The sequence below is a fragment of the Lagopus muta genome, chromosome 7 (genome assembly GCF_023343835.1).
Source record: "Lagopus muta isolate bLagMut1 chromosome 7, bLagMut1 primary, whole genome shotgun sequence".
Lineage (NCBI taxonomy): Eukaryota > Metazoa > Chordata > Aves > Galliformes > Phasianidae > Lagopus > Lagopus muta.
Window position 1 is genome coordinate 20,059,037 of NC_064439.1, and position 26,566 is coordinate 20,085,602.

The 26,566-nt window shown below is 47.9% G+C and overlaps 1 protein-coding gene across 1 annotated transcript; it reads left to right on the forward strand.

Annotated features, from left to right (window-relative positions):
• The first annotated feature begins 21,043 nt into the window (after positions 1-21,043).
• Positions 21,044-26,363, forward strand: C1QL3 (complement C1q like 3). Its single transcript, XM_048951169.1, has 2 exons — positions 21,044-22,254; positions 25,692-26,363. The coding sequence occupies exons 1-2, from the start codon at positions 21,667-21,669 to the stop codon at positions 25,869-25,871; spliced, it is 768 nt and encodes a 255-aa protein (XP_048807126.1). The 5' UTR covers positions 21,044-21,666; the 3' UTR covers positions 25,872-26,363.
• Positions 26,364-26,566: the final 203 nt, after the last annotated feature.

A 26,566-nucleotide genomic window follows, 5' to 3' on the forward strand; every position in this document is an offset into this window, starting at 1 on the left:
TTTGATGGTGTTATGTATCTGTTCTCTGGAGTTGTTGCTTTTTTAATATTTAAAAACCACTTGTTTCATTTTAATGGGTCACATTTACTTCCCTGCTGTACTTTAAGGCAAGGAGACAGAATCAGAAAATCATAGAATTGTTAAGGTTGGAAAAGACCTCTAGGATGCTGCAGCCCAGTCATCTGCCTACCACCAATACAGCTCACTAAACCATGTCCATTAGTACCACATCTATGTACTTCTTGAACAACTCCAGAAATGGTGGCTCCCCCTCTTCCCTGGGCCCGACCACTCTTTCAAAGAAGATGCTGTCTCTTACTGCACTGAGCCAATAATGAAGGTCCCTCAGGTGGTTCCTGTGGGCACTGCTAGAGTAGTTCCATCACACTGAGGCTTCTGCCCACAAGCCCTAGGACACTGTGAGAAGTCATGTTAAGAGCACAGAGCTCTGTGAAAGCAGCTCTTTCCTACTCCAGTCACTATATTTCAACATGTTATTGGCCTAATTAACAATACCTGGCTCATGGTCCTTGGAAGGAACTTCTTTTGCCATCCAGTCCTCCATGGGCACTCATTCAGGCTGCCTCTGTGGGCAAGCCTTTCCTACAGCCAAGAACACGCCACTTCAAGGAGAGAAAATCGCTCCTATGAGAAGGAAATTTGCTTTTCATAGCTTTCCAGCACTTGGGAGCTCTTTGGAAACAACAGCAAAGGTAATTCTCTATTTAGATTTTGCATGCGGTGCACTGGAAAGAGTTTTGCAATTTTTTTTGCATACAGTGCAACCTAACAAACACATTTTTTTACTGGATTACTGAAAGACTGACACACTGTGTCTGTGTGAAGAGTGGCGGGGGGGGGGGGGGGGGGGGGGGAGAGGGAGGGACTGGTTGTTCCTACTAATGACAGGGCAAAATGACACCTGAAACCCTAACGAGCATCTGCATCTGCAGGGCTTTTGTGCTCAGGGTGTCTGTTAACCCTGTGCTGCCTCACAGCCCTCCCGATGGACGGGATTGAAAACAGTCCCAGCTCTGAGAGCATAGGCACTGCTGCACTGCTGCCACTGTGTTTCTCACTTAAAACAGAGATAGGCAACAACATGATCCTGAAGTTTTATCTTTTTGCTGATTGTCGGTTTGGAAGTATGCTTCCCATGGAGTCTCTGGAATAAAAGCATCTTTCTTTTGTTTTTAGCCAGGTCTTTTCCTGTTAAGGAAATGACACCATAGCATCCGTTCATCAATCTGGTCATCAAATCACACCAAAACGGGGGGCATTTTCACATGAGACTGCAGCTTGTCTGGAGATGCAGTCCAAGCCAGCGCTGCTGGATGTCGCATCCCTCAGGTTTGTCCCGCTGTGCTGGGCCAGGTGGGCTGGGCTCCTGAGGGCAAGTACAGGGAGGATCCTTCCCACTGCCTCCTTCTTGCCCCAGAGCAGAGAAGGGCAGGAGTTCTCTCAGCCCCAACGCTGGGTGCTCTGCACTGCTCAGTGCCATTCTGCAGGTGGGAGGGGTTTATGTCCCTCTGCTGGTGTGAGCAGCAGGCGCCTTGGAGATGGGTAATTTTTCCTGTTTGGAGCGGGTGGTAGCTGTTAATATTCTCATGACAACCAGGAGGAGTGAGACTGTCGTCGCTTATATCAGTTGTTAATTTTGTAAATATTAACAATTTCTAGGATTATGGCACAGGATGTGAGCTGTCAGCTCGCTTTATTTCCCTCCTACTCCTCCTTGCAGTGACACATCCTTCCATGCCAGGATTGGTGCCATGTGTTTGTTGCCTTTCGTTGACACCGGGGCTGGCAGGTGTGCTGGGAAGGAGCTATTATAACCTTCCAGAAGTTGGATTTCCTTCCCCCGTTGGGTGCTTTGTTTCCTCTAATCTAAGAAGCCATATGCCTGTGAAGCACAATGGTCTGTGGATACCTGGGCCTGGTTTCTGCCCAAGGCTGCCATCTCCCCTTCCAGCTCCTATCCCTCTGCATCAGGATCTCAATCGTCTCTCCAAAGTGAAGTTTCCCTATTGCAAAAAGCCCTTAGAAGTGTCATTTTTATGCTGTGTATCAGGAGCAAACTTTTTTCCATGTTTTTATACCTAGGAGGTATGGTATCACCCTTGCAGCTTAATCAGTCTGAAGCCTCCTTTAGCAAATGCCTTGGGACAAGGTTAGAGTTAGGCAAAAGACCGGAGACAGCCAGACAATAATGAATGTCCACAGACCACCTCATTTCAATAATGGTTTTAATGGGGTTTTAATGGAAATCAGGCTCCTGATCTGCCTGGGCAACAGAGCAGTGTGCGTTGCTCCTCTTGGTTTACTGATCGTTTTGCCAGTGTAATGGCAAGCTGGTGGCCCTGGAGCATGCAGCTATTCCCAGGTCAAACACTCACAAAGCCTGAGGAGCAGGAGCATCTCCTGTCCTGCTGATGGCCCCATAGAGCCTCATATGCTAGCAGGCTTCCACTCCAAGCCCTGGGGCTACTCCAACTCCATCAGCAGCACTGCTGAGTGCCAAAGTGCAGGGCACAGTTGGACGTGCTGTGTGTTGGGACACAGGCAGCTCATCCTCCCAGTGAGACAGTGGACGTTTGATTAATAATGGTCACTGGTTTTCCTTCAGCCCTGTGGATGCAGTGCAGTGGGGACATGGAGAGCCAATGATCTTATCAGTTGGTACTGCTGTGAGCATCTGCTGGAGGAAGGGTAGGAGGCTTGTTCTTGTTACACATCTGTTTGGACACAAGGGTATCTGTAGAATCATAGAATCATTAAGGTTGGTAGAGACTACCAAGGTCACCTACTCCAGCCATGAACCCATCCTAGGTATAATATCCATTCCTTTGCATAATTGAACAAATTCAAAAAGCAAATGTGTGGACATACTGCTTCGTCAAAATAACCCCAAGTTTTTGTGGTTGCTCCATCTGAGCTGGGGAAATGCCCTTCCTCCCCAAGGAGTTGTTCCACTTGTTGGTCAGATACTACTTTTTGAGAAACCATACAGATGGCTTTCAGCTGATTTGGGCAACCTCAGTCATCTCTTTTTTGTTCTCATACTGACGTGGATTCTTTAGTTAAGCTGCTCCTCAAGCCTGCCTGGCACACGTGGTCACACAGAAACGAGCAGCTGTTTTGGAACAGAAGCGGGCTCTGATCCAGAGAACAGAGGCACTAGTATTTACTGGGACATGAGTTTACTATCCAGACCATACAAATTGGTTTTCCTGGGTTAATTTCTGGCCAATTCAGCAATCTGAAGATTTCTGTTCCAGGGATGATTTCCATTAAACACCTAACAGATCAAGAATTCAGTACTAATGCATTCTGAGGGCAAAGCTGCAAAGCAGAGCTTTGATTTAAATTCAGGAACTTTGCAGATAACTCACAGGCTCAGAGCTTGCCAGAGGTTCCCATCTTCTTGTGCAAATGGGAAGAATGACCAGCAGCATCTCCAGATGCAATTTTCAGCCTTTGCCAGCAGTGGGTGCAATAATACAATTAGAACACGAAGGTTGGGAAAAGAAAAAAAAGAAAAAAGAAAAAAGAAAAAAAAAAAAAAAACCAAAACAAAAAAAAACACCTGAAAACTAGAAATTAAGCCCTGGAATTCTTTCATTTCCTTGTGTTGGTGGTCCAGACACAGACACGTGCTCCCGCCCGGCCCTGCTGTCACCCCCGACTTGGCAGGATGTCCCCAGGGAGGCCTAGTATTTCCTCTCCCCTCATTCTGCTTGTGCATCAACGCCTCCAATTAAGAAACCAAATAATTTGAAGGCAGCCATGCAGCACCAAGCTAAAAATAGCCCCCAAGGCTCGGAAAATCAACCGACTCCTGGGCTCAGGGACAGCAGATCCCCGCTGCTGTGAAGGCAAGGGTACCCTGCCCCTGCTCACTCCATGCTGGGGCCTCACTGTGCCCCTAGGCTGGACCTGGGGTCTCTCTGCTACTGGGAAATCCCACAATGGGGAGAACAGGAGGCTGCTGGCTGCTCCCTGGTGCTGGATTTGGGGTTGGCCAACTTGCCAAGTGACCAAGACGTTCCCTTTGCAGATTCAAGTGATTCGAAGCACTTGCTGCCAGGATGCAGCTTTGCTTTTTTAACCAAGCAGTGGGAGGAAAGTGTTCTCAGTTTGTTCCTGTAGTTCTCATTGTCCTGTTCTGTAATTAATAGGCAATGAATTAATTTTCCCAAGAAGAGTTTGTTTCACCTGTGACAGTAATTGGTGAAGATTCTCCCTGTCCTCACCTCAACCCGTGAGCTGTCCCATCCTATCTTCTTGTTAGGTTGTAGTGAGATGGGGTTGGCCTCTTTTCCCTGGTAACACCAAAAGGATGACAGGTAATGGCTATAAGACAGGGGAGGTTCAGGTTGAGTATCAGGAAAAAATCCTCCTCAGAAAGAGCGGTGAGGCAGTGGCACAGGCTGCCCAGGAAGGTGCTGGAGTCACCATCCCTGGAGAAACATGTAGATGTGGCACTGAGGAATATGATCAGTGGGTGCCATGGGGATGGGTTGACAGTTGGACCAAGTGATCCTAGTGGTCTTTTCAGCTTTAATGATTCTATGATTCTCTCCCCACTCCTGCTGAGCTGGGAAAAATGAGAGAAGCTGGAGTCAGCCTCCCTCATAGCCACCTCAGTGCCATGGCCACCATTCTCTGTAAGGCTTGTAACAGCAACATCTGCTTTGAGAGATGAAGGTGGAAAAATGATCTCTCCAAAACCCTTGAAGCCTAGGTTTGGGGGAACACAGAATATCTGTGTGTAATTACCAAGACAGCTGTGAAAACCGGGCCACCCAGCACAGCCTCAGAGCCAGAGCCTGAGTGCAGGCTGCTATGAGAAATAATGCAGTGCATCCACTTCTGCACAGAAGTTTTCTGTTCTTGTAAACCAAATGAAATTAATCATTACAGTTATCTACAGGCTGTTCTATAAAATCAATAAGTTCTAGCACTGCATAGCAATCAAAATATGACAGGCACTTAAACTTTGCCAACTCGATCCAATTAATGATATCTTCGTTAGAAAACAGTCATTTTTATAGAGTCGGTTGACTCTTCAAGGACTATAATATAAGCTAGCTATAAGCTCATTGATTTTTACTTTATGATTTCCAGTTGAAAGCAAACAGAGATCACTCGCTTTATAAAACTGTGAAAATGTGTGTATTTAACATACCGATATTATTTATAAGCAGCAGATAATATTTAAGTGCCTCTTGTACGCTTTGATAAAAGTCGTCCATGAATTCAGCCCTCTCAGATGTTCAGAGGATGTTCTCCTACATTATTACCACCATCGTTTGTCTTGCATCTCTGACATGCAACTTTTTATGCAGGAATATTCTGTTAAAGAGGCTTGTTGGTGGAGGGCAGTGTGAATACCTATGAGGTGTCAATGGAAAACAAGTGTCTTGTTCATGCTGGCATCTCCATAAATTCCAGTGTGGCTCTCCCATCTTCTCACATGACAGCTTGGGAGTTTGCAAGGCGGAAGGGTGACCAGCAGGACCTATGGAAACACAAACTGGGATCATACTGCAGGAAAAGAAAGATATCGGGGGAGTACAGGTAGGGAAAATCTTATAGGATGGTAAAGATATCTTGTGGCAGCGGGTAGATTTGTTTTAGAGTAGGGATTGGAGAGAAGAGAAGGACACCAGGGCTCACCAGGTGCTTGTGAAGCTCAAGATGGCTTGGCAAATAAAAAGTAAAAGATGGCAAAAACATCAGTCAGGAGGTGAGCATGAAACCCAGCTCCCGTCCAAAGATTTCACTTTCCAGGAGCACCCAGGTTCCCAGAGATGGATGATGTCTGGGACCTAAAGGGAATTTCAGACTTCCTGAGCTGATGTTGATGGAGTTAACACAGACTTAACCACAGTCTCGCTGTCAGGGCTCAGTGTCTCCTGCCTTCAGTAAATGCATGGAACAAATCAATTTAACCACCAGGGTGGTGCCAATCCTGAGTCCTCAGAACAGGACAGTGAGTTTCACGCCTGAGCCAAGCTGACGGCTTGGCCGTGCCCTCACCTCCCCTTGCACTTTTTCCCTTTACTCGTGGCCAAATGATCATTTCTAATGTATTCTCTCAGGGGAGATGATGGCCAGGCCTGGTGGGAGCATGGGTGGGTTGTGTCTGATGTGCATGCTGCAAAGCAAACTTCACTCAACCAGGGGGCTTCCTCTTGCCCCAAGTTTCCATGCAAACTCCAAAAGACAGGCTCTTGCAGTTGAATACAGAAAAGCAAATCTATCAACAGTGGCAGGAACACTGAGGTAAATCACATCAGTACCACACATCTCTTAGTAACAATCGTGAGCAAGGCAGCAATATTAGTGAGCGCAAAATAAGCCAATAATGGCAAGTGCTTGGATTTTAGTAATTTATTATCATTAATAGGAAGCTCTTGTTAGAAGTCTGAATCTGAGAGGGGAGAATGGGCTGTCTTGCTTTGTTCCCATCAACCCCTTTATGTCCCCAGAATTCTGAAAGGACTCCAGGGAATAAAGAGCAATAAAGACCTACAGTTTCAAAGATAAAGATGAAAAATGAAAAGAGGAGAAAGTTTTGTTTCCTTTCCAAAGGTGTGAGTCTGCCTTCAGTCTGGCTACAGAAGAGCTGGGAAAGGCCAGTAGGCAGCCAGGACCATCATCACCAAGAGCACATGTGCCTGGACTGTGCACATGTATGGCTGGCACTCCACAGCCAGAGGCACTTGCAGGGATTGCAAGACATGAAAGGCTTCGTGCCCAGGAGCTGGGATCTTCAGGGAGGCAAACTGTACAAATCACAGTAGGAGAGATGGTCTCCATCCTCCTGGTGTTCCTTCCCCTTCCTCCATGGGTTCTAAATGCTGGAAGAGATATAACAAAGTGAATAATTGGATAAATCTCAAGACAATTTTTTTTTTTTTTTTTTTTTTTGACAGTGTTGAAGTCAGGCAGGTTAATAACAACTCCTCAAATCAACAGGAGGGAAAGGGAAGGAAAAAAAAGCAGTGACAAGGAAAGTAGATTAACAGGCTGCACCTAAGGGAGCCCTCCCTGGGTCAAAGGAACTGGTATGCAACCAGTATCATTTAACAAACATTGAGGTTCGCCTGGGGCAGAAAATCTTTTCTTTTCTGGCTAGAATTAAGTGTGAGCACGTGTGGTAGAGACCTCAGTGCATCTGCTGCTCCCCAAATGTGGGCTGATGGTTGCAGGCTCTGCTTCCCAATGAGGATATACAAGTCACTCTGTCTGTGAGGAAACACCACAGAGAGCTGTTGCTTGGGGCAAACTCCTTGTGAAAGTGGGTGGTGGCATCCAGCAGGCCACAGCTGTGCCCTCAGCTATTACTTCCTTATCTCCTCACCCCACGAGAGGCCTTCCCCAGCTTCACACAGCCAAGGCAGCAAGATGCCCCTATCAGGAGTAGTGAGAGACAGCAATGGGAGATCATCGTGGAGAGGAGGATGTGCAGAAGCCTTCTTAGTAATTCACTGCTCCCAATAATATCATATCAGTAATCCCCTCTAAAGTACAGTTGTGACTGTAGCCTGGCAATTTCTTTGCCTTTTGCCTTAAACCAGTTGTAAACTGAGATAATCTGTTTCTGTGGGAATCACACATCTATGTGCTCCTCAAATCGACCGTTTTTGCACCTTGTCTTAACTCCTGTGCCCTTTCACTCACACTGGAATATAAAGAAACCAGAAATAGTTTGTTACTCAGGCCTGCTTTGCTGGCTACCAACACCACAGCAGACATTTCTAGCAGGAAGGCAAGCCAATCTGGTCAAAGCTCTTCAACACCTTCAAGTGTTACAGCCCGTATCTCCAGGGCTTCATGGTATCTTTAGTTAGTGGAGCACAGTATGCCACTACAGGAGACCAAGGAGGCCAGCAGTCTTGCTCTGCTAACAGGGATCACCCCAAAGTATGCTAAAGAGCACGATAACACGGGGTTACATTTAGGGATAGCAGGAAGAAGTTCAATGAAGCTGTGTGCTACATTGGAAGCATATATGTAACATTGTGTTACTATGTAACATGACCTAGCAATTCTCTGTACTGAAACACCGGTCTGGCTTCTAAGCAACCCCATGGCCCAGGTACCAGCTTTCTGACCCACCCCAGCTGCAGAACTGCCAGAAGCAGGTTTGCTGTGCCACCCGCCTCAGTTATTATCAGGCAAGGCTTCCACCTGCTCCCCTCCTGCCTCAACTTGCACAGCAGCTGTGCTGGAAAGGGTGGAGGCCTTTATATGTGGTCTGCAGCAGCACTGCTCAACAAATTTGAGCATGAGTGTGAGGGGGTGTGTTGTGTTTTTCTCAGCTATCTTCTGCTTCAGCATTACTGGGCAGCAGTGGAGGCTTAGCTAACTTTGAGGATGTGTTCCTGCAGGGTCTCTGGCTTGCTGATGTCTGGTGCAGGGGTGGCTCTGAGAGCTGTGGGACAAGGGCTGGGCTTCAGCCGGCCCTGGGGGAGCCTCATGGCAGCACTCTGCATCAGGCCTCATCCTGAAGGCTGCCACCTCTGCCCTGCAGGGATTGCCATGAGCCAGGCTCTTTGAAGTGTATCTCCTCTGTACCCAGGCCTGTGTTAAAAGCAGTGTTCTCACATTGCTGAGAGTCAGGCCTCTTCTTGAGGTGTCTGATAACGGCTAAAGGCGCCATATCGGCCCCTGCAGCTCTTCCTTCACAAAGGATGTCCCTCCAGTAAGAGAGGTTCACCAAAAAGCTGAAGTATTTCCTCTGAAATCCCCTTCTGGACAGTGCAGAGGTCTTTAATCCAGTGCTGTGTGCTCTGCTATGAACATCACATTTCCTTTGATAACGGCTCCTCCCAGGCCCTCTGTGAGGTGATACGGAGTCGCTCCTTGGGCACAGGCGGTTGGGCTGTGCTAATGCAAAGATGCTTGAAGCTCTGGTGTCGCCACTATCATGTTTAGGCATTATTATCTGGGTGCATACCATCCCTGAGGCAGGCTGTGGTAGCTGAGAGCAGCTGAGGAGGAATATGAACAATTATGTAAAGGGGGTCTGATCAATAGTTGCCTGAGCTGGGGGCTTGGTCACCTTGAATCACTCACCCAACGCAGCTGCCCTACTGCCTGTGTGGTGCTGGCACCTACACAGTAATTCATAAAATGCTGCTGAAACTGGGGAAAACAACAGCCAGTTTCATTAGCAAGCTGTCTGAAGTAACTGCTTTGATTATGGGGTAAGGCAAGGAACAGAAGTAATGCAGTTTCCTTGCAGCATTTTTGATATTCTGTTGGTATTTCTAAGATTTCTCATCTCCTGTCATGCCGAAACATCCATCTTCAGATGCAGTGAAAACCCACAAGCTGGCAGAGAAGTCAAAAATTTGTCCTCATCTGCTGTCTGTGATCCAGTCAAATGTTTCAGCCCAGCAACTCCTGAGCATCTCATCCCTTTGGCAGTTTGCTCGAGTGAGTCCACTTGTCCCAAGTTTTTCTGCTCCTCTCGTGCTGTTTCTCAGATAATGGCTGTGTTTGAAGAGGGCTTCACCATGTGCTTGCAGCAAATGAACATCAAGAGCTTTCAAGGTGCTCTGTGAAGAGGTTTTTAAACCACTGTGCAGCTGGAGGAAAAAAACCAAAAGATATTGAAAGTAAAAGTAGTATGGCACAGCTGTTATACCTCACAGAAACACAGCAACAAAAACCTGAGGGGTGCAGGAGGACCGAGTTAAATGGAACTACAGGATGGTGCCAGTGGGGAGAATGCAGAACCCGATTCATTTCTCAGAAAGAAAAAGAAGGGAAATATATTGTAATTCTGTGCAAAAATCTGAAGCAGAATATACCTTCCAGCTGTTGATTGTTTTTTCCTGAGCTGGTGAACAGAATAATTCCTATGGAAAAAACAGGGCAAAGATGGGAAGAAAACATATTAGTAAATCAGAATACATTTGTCAATCCAAATCACTGAGCCTTAAAAAAAAGATGGAATACAAATAACATTCATAGTGTAATCCACATCCATCCATGCAGGTTTACAAGGTGCTGGGGCACTTATGAGCAGAGGGAGGCTTTTGGAGGGGCAGAGGAATGAGTTTTGGGGTTGTGCAGCAGCTTCTCTCTGGGCAGCAGCCTGGCCCCAGCCATGCACAGCTCACACTGAGCACCTCAGTGCTGGTGTGGGAATGGCAGCACCGAGTGCACTGTGCTGGGGAGGAACAGGTACCATGTCTGGAGGGGAGCTCACCTCTGTGATCTCTGTGGATCAAGAAGTCCTAAATAGAAGGATTTTTTTTCAAGTGTGAACAATCACACTTTTTGGCTTTAACAGAGAATATACTTCATTCATATCAAAATTTGGTAACATTGTGTGAAACATATTGTGTATTCCAGCATACAGTTCATAAGCAAAAAGCTGGTGCTGCGGCTCTCTGAAATCCCCCAGGTAATTGCATGTAATTTTAGAACTGGTGGAACAGCGGATGCCCTGAATTAACTACAGCAATTAGAAACTGATTTTGTGTTGCTGGCACAGCCCTGAATGTGGACACTGCCAGCAGACAGAGTGCTGTGATTGAGCTTGGCTGTAGCTGGGCAGCAGGCTGAACTGATTTGGCTGGGCAAGTTGGTGTTGAGCTGTGGTAACTGGAGTGCTGGTGTAACTAACTGGGGTACTGGTGTAACCAAGGTGCTGGGGCTGTTTAACATTGCACCTGGCACTGCTGCTGGAGGCATTTCTCTTTGATGCGAGGGTTTCTTTCAAGGCCAGGCATCCTTAATTCCTGACTGGAAGTTGTAAGAAGCTGCAGTGGATGTTTCTCCAGCTATTGCTTGGGCATGCTCTTCTTCTTACCTCTTCTCATGTGACAAAACAACAGTAATACCCTGCACTTTGGTAGGCAAAAATCTCCTTTGCAGCAGGCAAAGGAGCTATCAATCTCTTCTCTTTTCCCTACAGTAGCTATGAAATCATGTATCTATATCTCCTGTATTTTTTTTTTTCTTTTAAATACGTCTTTCCTTTGGAAAGAGGCTCTTCTGGGACTTTGAATCTGCCTGGCTTCAGAGGGTGATGTTACCAGAGCCCTTGGATATACAGAGATTGTGCCTTGCCAAGCAGCAGCCAGCGCTCCCCTTGCAGACGAAACAAAGCCAGTCCCATTTTCCCTGTGGTCCCACATCCCAGTGAGCTGCTGCTTTCCTGGCATAAGTGGGCAGCCCCACTCTTGGCCATTCTGTGAGCCTGAAAGCCTCAGAGCAGCAAAGGGGAGCAGTCAAGGAGAGCTGTGTTAATTGTCTTGAGTAGAGGATCCTTTAGGTCTTTGCCAGTTTTTATCAAAGCATAAAAAGCAATTATTAAAATTAATGCAATTTACCATGTGTTCTACTTCTAGCAAAGCTATTTTTGGCATGGGTTGCCATCTGTCCCATTCAGCAAGCTCAGACGCAGACTTTTGCTCTCAGTTCCACTTCCCACAGCCCTCACGTGGAGTGAGACAGGCACACGCCTGCTTGCAGAATCAAGTACCTCACCTGCAGTGCTTAACTCACCAGAACATTGTCCATTATCTGGTGGTGAGAGTCCTCTGCATGGAAAACACTTCTTTGTTTTTCTCCTTTGCTCTCAGATGATGTCCTTCATCTGAGGTGGGTGGGTCAGTGAGGGTGATGCTCTTTCCCAGACCTTGCAGCCATGGAGCTGCAAAGACAACACAGGGGAGCAGCTAGAAAGGATGCGCATTGCTTGTCTCTCTGCCCAGAGACATGCCCTGGCACTGCCCAATATTTCAGTATTGGCACAGTATTTGAATCCAGCAGCATAGCTGTGACCTGTCCCACCACGCTACTCTTTCCTTCCTTCTTGCTTCAGCTTATGGAATTCAATTCTATAAAATACAAATGATGCTGTTTTTCTCAGCTGAGAGCTGGAAAGTCAGGTCCTGGCCTTTTGTAACTCTTTCTAGTTCTTTAGGGACATGGTTCAGTGGGTATGGTGCTGATGGGATGACAGACTAGATGATCTTAGAGGTTTTTTCCAGCTTTAATGATTCTATGACTCACTCTTATAAAAGCATCAGCAGAGCCAAGCATTAGAATACCTTGTCCCCAGGTGTTCACAAAATACTTTGCTGGGGGCTTCAAACTGAGCCAAACTGTGTCCATTTACTGAGAGAAGACCAACTTTTCAATCTGTTTGGGAACTGTTGAGTCACAGCCTGATTGCTCACCTGAGGAAAGGACTTGTCAGCCCTGGGAGCACAGGTGAAGGCAATTCAGCTGAGTGACCAGAAGGGGTGGAGCCTGGCTGCACCTCTCTTAGACCCCATTTAAGGGCTGACTGCCACTGGCAAAGGGTCTCTGGTTGGAGATCCTTCCTTTGTGCAGTCTTTTCTTTGAGCCTACATTTTTGGAAATGGGTGAGCACCTTTACTCTTCCTCTGAAATACAATTCTATCTGTACTGGTCCCCTTGTTGCTACATTCCTGTGTTGTCCTTCCACTGCATTAATCTGTCCAACTGCTATGTGGTCTGACTGGAGTCAGTAGAAACCAAATCACTTAAGCTTTTGTGTTACTGAAGATGAAAACGGTGCACAGAGAACAAGTTATGTCCAAGAATATTGGAGGCGAAGCCCTGAGTCCTGGTCAGTGTCTGTGGGATGGGGGTGTTCAAAGTGCTCTCAGAAGGAGACCTGGGGAACTAGTGCAAGGTTCTGAGCATGCGGGAAAACTACAACTATGGACAGCCAGCAAAGGAAACTTCTGAGTGAGTGGGTGTCAGAAACAGAAAGGATGACTGAGTCCATCCTCACACCACTTGTCTGAAGCTGGGCAGATAAATGAGGTTGCTCTAGAGATGTGGAGTTGTGGTGAGCCAGTTAAATCTCTGCTTATTGGATTTTTTTAAAAAAGAAATTGGCATTTTTAACTGTTCACTGAGCACAGCAAGAGGAAGGAAAGTACAGATGTAACAGTGTCGTTGAGATACCTACTTATTGGCTTTCAGCTAGTTACCTATTTGCACTTCACAATGCAGGAAGTTGTAATAAATGGAGTGTATGGAAACTGCTGAATCATGGCCTGAACCTCTGATTGATCACCTGAGGCGAGCACTGAGTCAGCTATGGGAGCACAGGTGGAGGCAATTCACCTGTGCTGCTGGAATGGGGGGAGCCTGGCTGCACCTCTTCCAGACCCATTTAAGAGCTGGCTACCCCTTCTCTGGAGTTTCATAGCGTAGCCCAGGATACGGGTAAGCATTCTATCTATTCTTTTTTGGTGTAATTACTGCGTAGCCAAACTCTCTGGTATACTTCATAACTATAACATCTGTACATTCATTGATTATACATGGAGTGGGAAGAAACAGTAGCGATGTAATTAAGAACAGAAAGCTATTAACAGATATGTTAAATGCAGAATAGAAGCCTAACGACCGAGAAAAGATCTGTGGTATAATCCTTAAGGAGACAATTAAATGCACGAAGAAGGAGCTCTGACTCGAGGTCTGCAGGCTTGCACTGCTCTATGGGTGGATCTCACAGCATCCATGCCTGGCAGTGTGACAGCACGTAGCTTTCTGCTTGCTGTCCTTCCTGAATGGAGGAGTCTGAGTGGCAATTTAGCAGCAAATTAGTTTGTGTGGAGAGCGGTTAGCATTCCTACCTGGTGGGAGACAAATGTTGGTGGAGCAGTTACTGGGCGAGATGTCAAGAGGAAGAATTTGGCTGGGGCCATCTTGAGGTCACTGCTGCATTTGTTGAAGCGCTAGGACTCTTCCTGCATGTGGACTCTCTGCTTTGTGCTCTTCCTTTCTTCCTCAAAATTAATTTTCCAAACAGTGCCCAAATATGCCTAATGTACTGCTATCCCAATGTAACTGCTGGACGTGCTGTTCCCTGGAAGTGATATTTCCTCTGCAGTTCTTGCCCCCAGCAGCTCCCTGTCTCACCCTGCTCAGAGGCACTTCTCTCTCCTTGTGTCCTTTCTCTGATTCCCTTCAGCACTCAGTGAGAAGCAGCATTTGCCAGGATACTCCATGCACATTCTTTGCATTTCATTCTCTCTCCCAGGCATTAAGCTTGATAAAAGATTCTTGCCTCTTCTAGATGTTTAAAGACTGACACTGGTGATTTAAAGTTAATTAAACAAAAGATCTCAGGTTAAAATTCTGTTCTCCCAAAGACTGGGGAAACTCTAGCATGTGCTCAATGAGCTGCATAGTAATATGAGAGTGAGTGTGCCTTCTAGGCCAATGGAGCTGCCCATGTGTGAAGTGCAAACACAATTTGGCACTCTGTCAATTAGCTCTGTGGAGTAACTGTGTGTATGGCAGTGGTTGAGAATATTGTCACAGAATATTGAGTATATCATCCTGCTCTTTTTGGTTATATTTCAGCCATAAAATACAAAATGGCAGCTTGCTGAGCTGTAGTAACCGCAAGGCTCAGTGTTCTGCTCTGATTCCAGCAAAAACATGAGGAGTTTTGTGTGCATGCATGTGCATGGGGCTGGGGAGGAGGGGGTTGTAAACATATGTATAATGTCTTACTGTATGCAAGGAAAATTCTGGCTAGGATTTCATCCCTCTGGAGAGAGAAATCCTCAGTCCCCAGACACACTCTTCAGCCAGTCACATTCTTCTTCTCACCTGGCAGCTTTTGGGCTTGTACAGTAATTGAGCATCCTAGATTTTTTTTTAACTGCATAGAAGAAATACCAACAGCCTCGCTAAAAAAAATGTGTAATATAATAAAATAGCATAAGAACACATACGAGTCTTAGAAGGTGATAAAGACTTTGGTTTTTCCTCTCTAGTCTGTATTGTTTCAGTTGTTGTTGCTAAATGCACAAACACAGGTTGAGTTCACAATTATTGAAATTATAGTTACATCCATATAGAATAGCCTAATAATAATAATGACATCAGCAGTGCACAAAGCTGAGAAACATACACTATGGTTTCCTGGCATGGCTCATATCTCTACAGTGCTGTGAGGAAATGTTTGTTCCCCCTCCTCACTGTGGAGGCATAACCCATCCCTTTTAGGGAAGAGTGCATCTGTGGGATCCTTCTGTGCTTTGCAACTCTCCAAAAGCACCATAAACAGTGAATTCTGATCCCATGCACGTGTGTCAACTTCTCAGCTGAATCTTTTTCAGTGGAGCAATCCTGGTTTGTGATGGATCAGACCAATACAGCAGCACAGTTTTTATTAGCAGTGCAAGGGTAAGTATTACAAAGTCTCAAGAGCAGTTGCTGCTACAATAACTGAGGGCTCAGCATCTTGCAGGATCATGCCAAATTCCACTGTGTGCCATTTTCTTGTAAAGAAGACTGCTTGGGATCAAAGAGCCTTTTGCTTTAACAAATGAAACCTACAGAAAGGAAAATGAATTATCAGAAATAATTGCAATTTGCTAAGTAAATTATGCCAGTAACTACTTCAGAAATCAATAATTGGGCACAATAAGAAGATTGGTTGAGGAGATGGTAGAAGAAAAAATAAATCTCATGGGCAACTTGCCACTCTTGGGATTTTAATTCTGAGTTTTCCACTCCCAGCTATCCATCCTTATTGCCCATCCATCAACCTCCTGATGAATATAAAGGACTATGATATGACACACCAGAAGATTGCTGGGTTGGTATAACAATGGAAAGGGAGTCCTTTGGATCTGGAGGACACAGGGTAAATTGCCAATGTCAGTTTAGGAAAGCTGGTCTCTGCTTTGGATTTTTCCCTGCAATATCTCTCTTTAACCATCTAGTAACCATTTCAAAGGTAACTGGAATTGTACTTGTGGCCAAATAGCCTGGAAATCTCCTTCTGATTGACTCTAACGACTGACATAGTTTGTAATAGAAGTGCAACGTGATTTATGCCTTTGCTTACTGGTATAGTTTTAAGCAGGCACAAAGTGGTTGTTTAATCTCACTCTCATGTTAGAGGCATTTATCTTCTATCTCTTTGTCTTTGCTGTTTACATCTTCATAAGAATTCCGGCACTGCACCCTTTGCCATTAGCAATACTCTTTGATTGAACTGCACTTATGAATACCTGTATATTTGGGGGTTATTAATGAATGTTGTGAGTTCTTCTGTCTGCCTGCTTATGACAGATTATCTGCAGTGGATTTTGATCAAGAGGGAGCTAAAGGTGGGGGTCAAGGAGAAAGCCTACATGAAAAACATTTCAACCACTAGCATGCTTAACAAGGTGGTTGCAGAAGCCAAGACCTCATCACCACAAGAGTGATGAGTTACCATGCCTGCTTTACAAGAGCAGCAGTGGGGAGGGAGAAAGGCCCAGTTGGCCCATACCAAGTGAGAGCTGGAGCCTGCCACGAGCAGGCACTGTCATGGTCTCTGGGGCACTGGATGCCCAGGCTACTGTGAAGAAAGCTATGTAAAATAATTCATTGTTTTTAAAGCCATTTCTGGAAATGTAGTGCATTTACCAGCAAATCGAGGCATTTATGGAGAGGCATTCACCAGCTGGTGCAAGCTACTGCTCGCTGACAGTTGCACAGTTCTGCTGCTCTTAGTGATCTCTTCAGAAACCATCTGAGTGACAACTCCCTTGAGGAGAGCAGGGGCCAGTGCTTTGCAGGGAGGCAGATCAGAGAAGGGGCTGAGCAGGTACAGCTCTGCCCAGACAGCACAACACTGACCTTGGTTAACAAGTACAGCTCCCACAGTTGCATACCGTCACCAACACAACAACTATCAGCTGCTCAAGGACCACTGGTACTGGAAAACTGTATCAGTAATGCTACCAAAAAGTATCTTCGAGTTCAAAGTACATCCCACGTGCATTGCAACAGCTTTGTGTTTGGCGCCTTTGGGGATGGGGAGGGGAGGAAGGGGATGGAAGACAAAGGCAGAGGCAGGCTTGCAGGCATGTGTGCAAGGAGAGGAGAAATGTGCAGGAGCAGCTTTCATGTTTGCAGCTGATGGCTAATCTCTGGAATAAACAGGGGCTCTTGCAATCATGAATACCTTTTATGCTCAGTTCCTGTTAAGTAGGTTAACAATTACCAAGTATCATCTGAGACTATTTTATAGCCATAAAATTGGTCAGTTAGATGTGTAATTTTTAGTTTTGCTGCGTTGAAGACTTCTTTTTACATACACAATCTTCAGTGATTCACCTGTCAGAACATAATTTGGGTACTGATCTTTTCATTTTAATTCCCCTCCCCCCATTAACTAGTCATGCTTGATCTTTTCAGATTAAAAACTAAAAAGGAAAAGAGATGTGGAATTTATTTGCAAACTCTCCTTGTTGAGCTGTCACTTCAGTGGCAGTCCCCCCTGAATTCTCCCCTCATTTGACTTTGAAGAGTGGTTGTAACCCTTGCAAGGCTGAAATGATTCTTTGAATTGTACTTTGAATCATTCTCCTCTTTGATTGGAGGGTCAGAGACTGATCTTCATGGAGCTATTGAAGGATGTTATTAATTATGGGGGGGGAAAAAACAACAACAAACATAATTAATCTGGACTAATTTCAGTCACACACACAAAGGTTTAGATCCTTAAATAGCAGAGAATATCTTGCTGAAGGACTTCTTCAATTTCAAAAGACAGGTAAAACTTCCAAAACATCAACAAAACATCTTTTTTTTTTTTTTTTGTTACACAGAAGCTGAATTTCCTTTGAGTACGAAAACCTTAATTTTAAAAAAGCCAGTGGGCAACTTACATCATTATAAATACAAATATTCTTCACTACTGATGGAAACAGAGCTGTGGGAGAGCTCAGCTGCTGCTACCTGCACAATCCTCCACCAGAAAGCAAAGCAGGAGCCTCTCTGAGACCCATGGTATGAAATAGAGTGAGGTGGGTGAACAGAACTGAAACAGTACTGGAAGTGGCTTAGGGTAGCAGTAGCATTTTCACTGCTCATCGTGGTGCCTTTGAGCCATCTATACCTATATGATTATTTCTCCTCCATTTGTAACTTGACTTTGCTCTGTAGCACTGAAGCCAGTTACCTGCTGAGGTGAGTGCTTGTTGCTCTTTGACCACAGCAGAATTCAGCCACTAGTGCCCAGCTGAAACACCAACACTTACATACATGGTTCAACCCATATTTCTGAAGACTCAGTATAGCAATGCCTTAATTTTTGGGATGACTGGAATTCAAAATGCTCCTCTAAAAGATTTTTTTCAATGAGTTAAAGTATAAGCAAAAGCAAAGCTGATGCAGATAGGAGTGAGCAGGATGGCTGGAATTTGGCATGGTTTTGGAGCACTCCCTTCTCTGCATTACTGCTGCTCGCTGTAGTACTGCGGGGTTGCCCTTCCCACGTGCTGTTTTCCCCAGGCTCACCCTTTGGACTGAGCACCTCGGGCTGAAGGAGTCATGTTGTGCCTGGGGACTGCAGAGCGCCTTTCCTTGACAAGATGTTTGGTTTTCTCCCATTTTTCCCTATCCCAGTGGTGAGACAACAGTACCCCCCTCTTTCAGACGCACAAGAAAAATTAACATGCATGTTATGCTTCATGTCTTTAAGGCTCTGTGTGAATATTAGCTAATTAGTCAGTGAGGGAAGGAGCTGTGGGCAGGCTGCTTCAAATGGCAGAAGCTGCAGGGGATGCAGCTCACAGGGCAGACCCAAAGGAAGGGGAGGTAAAGGGAAAGGACAAAGAAATGTAGTAATGGTCACTGCATTAGGACAAGCAGCAGCTGACCTTGGTGTAATAGTTTTGTTAGGAATGGACGTCCATCTTCATTTTTAGCCTTTTGTGTGGAGAAGAGATAATATTCTAACAGAAGTGGCTGTAACTGAGTGAGTCGATGCTTTGACAAGTCACTCCAGGGCAACAAATGTCCCATTACAAAAAGAGGATTCTGCATTTTCCTTGTACCAAAGTACTGAGCCCTCCAGTGCGTAACTTCTCAGCCCTTTGATTTTCCACTTTCAGTTTCCTTGGAAAACATATTTTTACCAAGGATGACCAGGTTCCTGAAGCACTAGTGGAGAGCTCACTGTCCCAGGCAGTGTTCCCAGCCAGCACACGGTCTTCATGGACAACTCAGCACAAGCACCCTCTGCTCACCTCTGCTTGCTCAGGCTGTGATGTTGTGTCTGGCTCAGACCTTCTTGGAGAGAAAGTCTGCAGGAGTAAATGAGCTTCAGAGATGGCTGACGATACACGTGAAGATAAATCTGAGTATTAATGTGATAAACACAGTAGGTTGGTAGGAACTTGCTTTAAGATCCAGCATTCCAGAGCAAGAGCATGGAACTGAGCACACGTGGCACACTGCTGCTGACCTGTCACCAGGTCACTGTGGCTTGGCAGAGCACAGTGGGTTGGTGTCCATCTGAAGGCTCAAGAGTGCTCCTTGAGTGTAAGGTGCAATGGAGGCATGGATACATCCTGGTGCCATGAAATTCTGCTGGGCCACAGATGACGGAACGCAACACCCCGAGGGCCATCCGCAGTCTGAGGCAGAGCTGTCACTCTACACAACTTTTCTTCTTGCACAGACTAAAGAGCGGTGTTGAAAGCCTTTTCCTGTGGGGCAGGGAGAGCGATGAGATAGAACAATAATCCTCCCGATGTGTTCTGCTGCTTTCCCGGGCCCTGAGTGGGAGCCCTTTGCTGAGGGAAATGGCTCGCTTGTGCCAGAGCCAGATAAAGAATCACTGAAAGATGAAGCGTTAAAGAAAAAAATAGAGAAAAAGAAAGGGGGAGTGGGGTATTTAAAAGTGTGTGAAATGGAGGCTTTATCGGGAGTTTTCTGGGGAGATAAGGAGCTGGGAGGGCCCGACTCTGCGTGGCGTGGACACACTCACTGCCTTTGAGTCTCCCAGGAAAGAGCAAAAGGAGCCGCTGACATTTCTGCTTAAAAGGAAGAATCAATGAATCTTTGTTTCCCACTGCCTGCTTGTTTGACCTTATTGTGTTGTGAAACAGAAAAGAAAGAAAAGAGTGCGGGGGGAAAGGGAGAGGGGATTCGTGCTAATAAAACCCGAGACGAGATCACAGCCCTCTGATCATCGCTGGAGATGCTGTTATTTGGTTGTTGTCCTACTTGCTGCCGCCGCTCATTTCAGATTCTTGCCTTGCCGTAATAAGTCACACTCTTTCCAGCCATCATCCCTGTATTGACAGGCAAATGTCACCCACGTTTGATTGACGTCCATTGCTCCTGAATACAGAAGTATGATTTAGGAATCAATTCTGTTTGTTTATTTAAGCAGCTCTTTGTGTACTTTGTGTATCTGTGAGCAAGAGGAGTTGCTTAATATTTCCTTGGGAAAAATGCCACCAAGATTGCACATTCACCTTCTTACCGTGGCACAGAGGTGCACACCAACCCTTGAGGGAGGAGAAACCTTTAGCAAAAGCAAAACAAAAATACTGAACAAAACGCTTTGCTGCCCTCGAGGTAAGGCAGAGAGCTTCGTCACAGCTCTGGGCATCTGCTGGTCCGTGTATGCCCCGCACTTTCCCTGGGTTTTTGAGCACCAGGGAACCGTGTTCCTCTGTGTCACCGACAGCAGAGGGGTGCCTGCTTTTAGCACCGGCGATGAGAACATCGGTTTTAATTCAGGGAAAGGAATGTTTCCCTCTCTGCACTTATGGCCGTAACTGGGGAGAGGTAAAGAGGGAGCTCCGGAGCTGTGAGAGGTGCCGATCTCCGTGCCGGTGCTGAGCGGCCAGAGAACTTCCACCTGAGTAATTGGGAACCGCACGGCACCCCTACAATTAAAGCGCTATTTCGCAGCAAACAGAGGCGCGGCGGGGCGGCCCCGGGGCAGCACCGGGCGGGAGGTGGGGTGACCTTCCAGTTCGCCGCCAGTGACCCCGGGGGTGCCCAAAGGCCGGGCACAACTCTGCCTCTCGCTGCGCTCCGGAGGAGCCGTCACCGCGCGGCGCAGCACTGAGCGAGGCGCACGATTTTGCTGTTCATCCGCCTGCGGGGGGGTGAGGAGGGGGGGGGGGGGAGACGTGGGGAGGGCTACGGGGGGGAGACAGGAAAAAAATATATATTTCCCACACTGCCAGAGTAATGCCAAACTCCCTGTGAGTGGGAAGAGCGGAGCAGATGCTGGAATGAGATGCCAAAGCAGCTCCCCTTTCCCCTGCGCTTTTGGGTGCCTATAAATTGCTCCAGCGCGCTCGGCAGCCTCCTCCTCTGCTGGCAGGTGGCACCGGGCGGGATCCCGCTCTCCCTCCGGCTCCGGCGGCACCGCGGGCTCTGAGCGGCGTCGGGCAGCGGGCAGCGCGTCCTCGCTGAGCGCCGTCACCTCTGCGGGGAAAAAAAAAAAACAACAGCGAGCGAGAGAGAGAGAGAGAGAGAGCGGGGCGATCGCGAGAGGAAAGGCAAGTTGCAGGGAAAGTTGACTCGGACTGGCACGGTGTGCAAAAAAAAAAAGTCGATCGCCGGCGGGAGCATAAAAGTGCGGCGGTCGGGGCGGCGGCGCCGCTCCCTCCACACCCGCCCGCGGCGGCCGCAGAGCAGCGCCGGACCCGCCGGCAGCGGGAGGGCCAAAGCCCCGGGAGCCGGGCTCGCTCGGGCTCGGCGTTTTTTCGGCTCTGAGGAGGTCCCCGCACAGCCATCAAGATTCTGTCCAAAAGCAGGCAGGAGGATCGCCCTGCGCTGAGCCGGCTGGTGGGCAGCAGGCGGCGGCTGATCGCGGCCGGAGCGCTGGGAGTGGTGATGGTGCTGCTGCTCGTCGTCCTCATCCCGGTGCTGGTGAGCTCGGCCGGCACCTCGGCGCACTACGAGATGCTGGGCACCTGCCGCATGGTCTGCGACCCCTACGGCGGCACCAAGGCGCCCAGCACGGCGGCCACGCCCGACCGCGGCCTCATGCAGTCCCTGCCCACCTTCATCCAGGGGCCCAAGGGGGACGCCGGCCGGCCGGGCAAAGCGGGGCCCCGCGGGCCGCCGGGGGAGCCGGGACCGCCCGGGCCGGTGGGGCCGCCGGGCGAGAAGGGCGAGCCGGGACGGCAGGGGCTGCCGGGGCCGCCCGGGGCGCCGGGGCTGAACGCGGCGGGGGCCATCAGCGCCGCCACCTACAGCACCGTGCCCAAGATCGCCTTCTACGCCGGCCTGAAGCGGCAGCACGAGGGCTACGAGGTGCTCAAGTTCGACGACGTGGTCACCAACCTGGGCAACCACTACGACCCCACCACCGGCAAGTTCACCTGCTCCATCCCCGGCATCTACTTCTTCACCTACCATGTGCTCATGCGGGGCGGCGACGGCACCAGCATGTGGGCCGACCTCTGCAAGAACAACCAGGTGGGCCGGGGCGGGGGGGCAAACCTGCGGGAACGGAGCCGCGACGGGACGGGGAGCCGCGATCTGGGAGCCCCGAGAGGAGCGGGAGCCGGGAGGGGACGGGGAGCCCCGAAGGGCGGGGAGAGCCCGGGTCCGGGCGCCCTGCAGGGAGCGGGCAGCCCCGCGGTCACGGCGGCCACGGGTCCCGCCTCGGAGCGGGTCAGCGCCGGCGGACGGCGGCTTTGTGCCGAACACCCCTAAGAAACACCGTCGCGGCCCCGGCTCGCCGCCGTTCCCCGCGGGGGGATGGCGACGTTCACAAATAATTAAAGATCTTGCGATGCCGCCGCGCGAAAGACGGCGGAACAATCCGTTTTAATTAGGAGAGGCGCTGCCGCCGCGCTCGGCGGGGCTGTGGCTGTACCGCCGTCCCCGGGGCCGCTCCGCGCTCCCTCGGCGCGCACTCGTGGGTCCGGGCAACGCCGCTCTCGGCGCCGCGCCCCGAAGTGCCGTCGGGCAGCGGCCGCGTCCCGGGCAGCGCGGGGCCGGGAGGGGCCGTTCGCTCGGTCACCTCTGCCCGCGGCGGCAGCTGGGTCCGACACGGCGCTTAACCTTTTGTTTATGGCTCCTCAGAAACGCTGTGAAAACGGGATAATGAGGACATCGGCGGCAATTAATTAAATTAAAAAATGTCTGCCGTAAATATCATCGCGGCAGATAAACCGGGACCGGTAAAGGAGAGCGCGCTGTAATGCATTCGCTTTGATTTCTCCACGTAAAGGCAGCGCTGCCCGCCGTGGGAATACAATTATGCCGGCAATTAGAACGTACGGCCATTCCCAGCCCCTATTATAACGCGTTTTAAAGTGTTTATTTTCCCAGGCCCCGGCGCTGTTTAAAAAAGTAACGGGCTATAAATATTAAATGGAGCCCGAAGTCTGTTTCCAAACACGACAACTTCCAGCGACAGGCACGAGGCGCACTGAACTCTCGGCGTCTCAAAGAAAAAAAGGAGGGAGGTGTCTGTGTGTGGAGCTGCAGATGTGTGTGCAGATATTCAGGCAAATACGCAACTTATGTATCACAGATGCGGTTCCAGCACAGCAGTCCCTCTTTTGGCTCTGCTTTATCCTTGGAGCGCCGGTGGCTGACGGTGTGTGTTGGTGGTGAGAAAGTGCAGAAATTCTGCAAGTGAGGTGTTGGGGATTCTGACAAAGATGTCACGGTAAACGCAGTGTTTCTAACAATGGAAATGCTGGGTGGAAGATGCGCGGCTCGAAGGAAAGCCTTTCATACCCACGCGAAGCCTCCAAGGAGCACCGAAGTGTGCAGAGTTAATCCATCACAGGGAGGTGCTGAGTGCGGAGCTCAGCGCTGTGTCCCCGTGTGGCTGCAGGATGAGGTGAGCACCGTGCGGCTCCAGCGCCGTTTGGGGCTGAGCGGCTTTGCTCTGAGATACGCTCACACCCACAGCAGTGCTCTGAGCATTCCTTGAGGCTCTTCTCACAGGCTTTACCAGGAAATGATGCTGGCTGACCAAACGAGCAGGTGTAAGCCTACGGCACGCTGGATGTACAGGATGTTTACCACCAGGCACAGGGAGTAACATCTGCACTTTGGGTCTTTTTTCTTTTTTGCCTTCAGGCACGAGGTACTGACTCAAATCTGAACATGAAATGTCCGTTGCTGTATCCAGTGTGCATATGCTGACCATACGACAGTCAGGAATACAGTCTGAGTTTGCTCCTACTATCCACAGTCAATACAAAATTTAGAGAAATACAGTACATAGCATTTAATTGTGAGCTAAATGGAAATTTGGGAAGCAATGTAAGCCATTTTGTTTGCCAGCAGGCAAAGTAGTTGTTTTCTGTGAAAGTTTCTCCACCTCGTCTGCAGCCATTTCACCCCTTTCCATTTTGCCCTTTCCATTTACACTACCAACACACCCAGTCCGTGCTATTTTTTTGAGGAGTGTTTCTAGGGTTAATGCCCAGAGCCTTCAGCTCCACCCGCTGGTCATTAACCCAAAGGAAACACCCTGTGCTTAGAATAAGGCTTGCTGAGACACCAGCCGAAGAGATGTGCTCTGTAAACAATTCCAGGCGGTTCGGGATGAAGAAGTCCTGACATAGCTGGGGATTGTTAACATGCAGTAGTAAATTTGCAGGCTGTCAAAGCACTGGAAGACTTCTCAGCCCTTCTCACCCATACAGGATGAACAAAGAATTCCCACCTGCTGTGGCTTTTTAGTACTACGCTGTCCTCCACGGTAAAGATCCCTCCTCCTTTTTTAACATCTCAGTATTAATGGGAGATCATTTCCCATGAAAGTGCAATTTGGAAATTTGTCATTTAAACTTGAAAGGGATCCGTGGCCATTTGTGACTGACAGCCTATTCCTTCAGTTCAGAACAGACAGAATCCCACACGTAGAACACCAAGTCATGCATTATTACTTAGCGCAGGTTTGCAGCGCCTCTAAATCACTTCTGCTCCATAACAACACCAGAACAAAGACAAGCAATGATGTGTTGCACTGCAATAAATCACACACAGCCAAGTTTAAATATTTTAACAAACAGGGTCAAACTATATATAAATGATTTGGAGACTTACAGTGCCACAGATGTTGCTGGAAACCAACGTCCATCCTGAAATTACAGATTACGTCCAGTTTGCTGGAATGTCACATCTAATCAGTAGTGGCATAGCCAGGGGGAAATGGGACAGAAATGCATGTTCGAGTGGAAGTTGTAAATGGAATTAGAAGTCCTCCATTGCCTGTAAATTACTGAACCTCTCAAAGTAAACAGCGACATACCCATCATTTTTCAGTGTGCCTCTTTTACACTGCACAGAAAGTAACTGCTTCCTCAATGAAATGTGGCACTAACAGCTCTTCCAAATCCTGCCTGGTTCCTTACCTGCCTGTGTGCGCTGGGGTGTGCTGTGAGTGTGTGGGTGTGCCTTTCTCGCTCCTTTCTGCAGCGTGATCCTATTAGCTGTACGGCAATAAATCGGCTCTGGAACAACTCCAGCTCGGTATCCACAGGGCCTCACTGCAGACCTTCGCCAATGTCAATCACTTGATCCACTGAGATGAAAGTTGCACCAATGTAAAGCTGGCACATGACCAGAGCCAGCTGTCCCAACTCCAGCTGTTACTACATATGTGGTTTCAAAGGCACAACACGTTTACAGGAATGCAAGTGGTGCTGTGCTCACCGGGGTGGCTGAGGAATGAGCAGGTCATTGCTTTAGTTTCAGATATTTTGCGTGAGTTTTGTGTGAGAAGATCAGCAGTACCCATAAGAAAAATAGGCAATGTATCTTCTTACACACGTGAAGTGGCAACGTACAGAAGCTGAATAAAATGTTGAGGCTACGCTTTAAATGTCAGCACGCAGGAGAGGTTCTCTGGGTTTTCTTAACCACTGATTATGTGTTTTGTGTAGGTTCGAGCTAGCGCCATTGCTCAGGATGCCGACCAGAATTACGACTACGCCAGTAACAGCGTGGTTCTTCACCTGGAGCCGGGAGATGAAGTTTACATTAAATTAGATGGAGGAAAAGCACATGGAGGGAACAACAACAAATACAGCACATTTTCTGGATTTATTATTTACGCCGACTGATAATGAGTCAAAAGACCCACCCAAGCACTCTGACAATGAAGCTCGTCCTTCTAAGCAATGGATTTGCGTGGCAAAAGTCAGTGAAACAAGCACCCCAGCAGAGATTGACCGCTACACCTCACCAGTGGGGGAATGTCGAATGCTACCTGGTTCACATCTGTACGACACAGAGAAACTTTGCGTTAAAAAAATACAAAACAAGCTAAACAGATGTGCGATCCACTACCGCCAAAGCAAATACTTCCTCATTGTTAGTGTCCATGTGAATGAAGTCTTACATAGATCAGATTTTTATAGGAAACAAACAAACACAAAAAGACGCTGAGTTATTTCTTCAGTGTATATGATACTTTGATGTGCTATGATCTTGCTGCTTTATCCATACTTCAGCTTTGGTTCTTGTGACTTACCTGCTAACAATGATGCTTGGAGTCCACTCATAGTGTGGTGAGGAATGATTTTACAATAAAAGGAAGAGGTAATCAAAATACACTTTCTCTCTCCAAAGGAATTGTTTGCCTTGTACTTTTCTTCTCCTTCCACTTAAAACTAGAAACTAACCAGCTTCAAGCCTTAACTCGATGTTCCTGCTCTGTAGGTTTACATTAGACTTTTAACATAATATCCAACCACTCAAGTTGTTCAATTTTGTCTTCCCCTTAGCTGTATTCTAAAAGAAAAAGAGGGATAGAAAA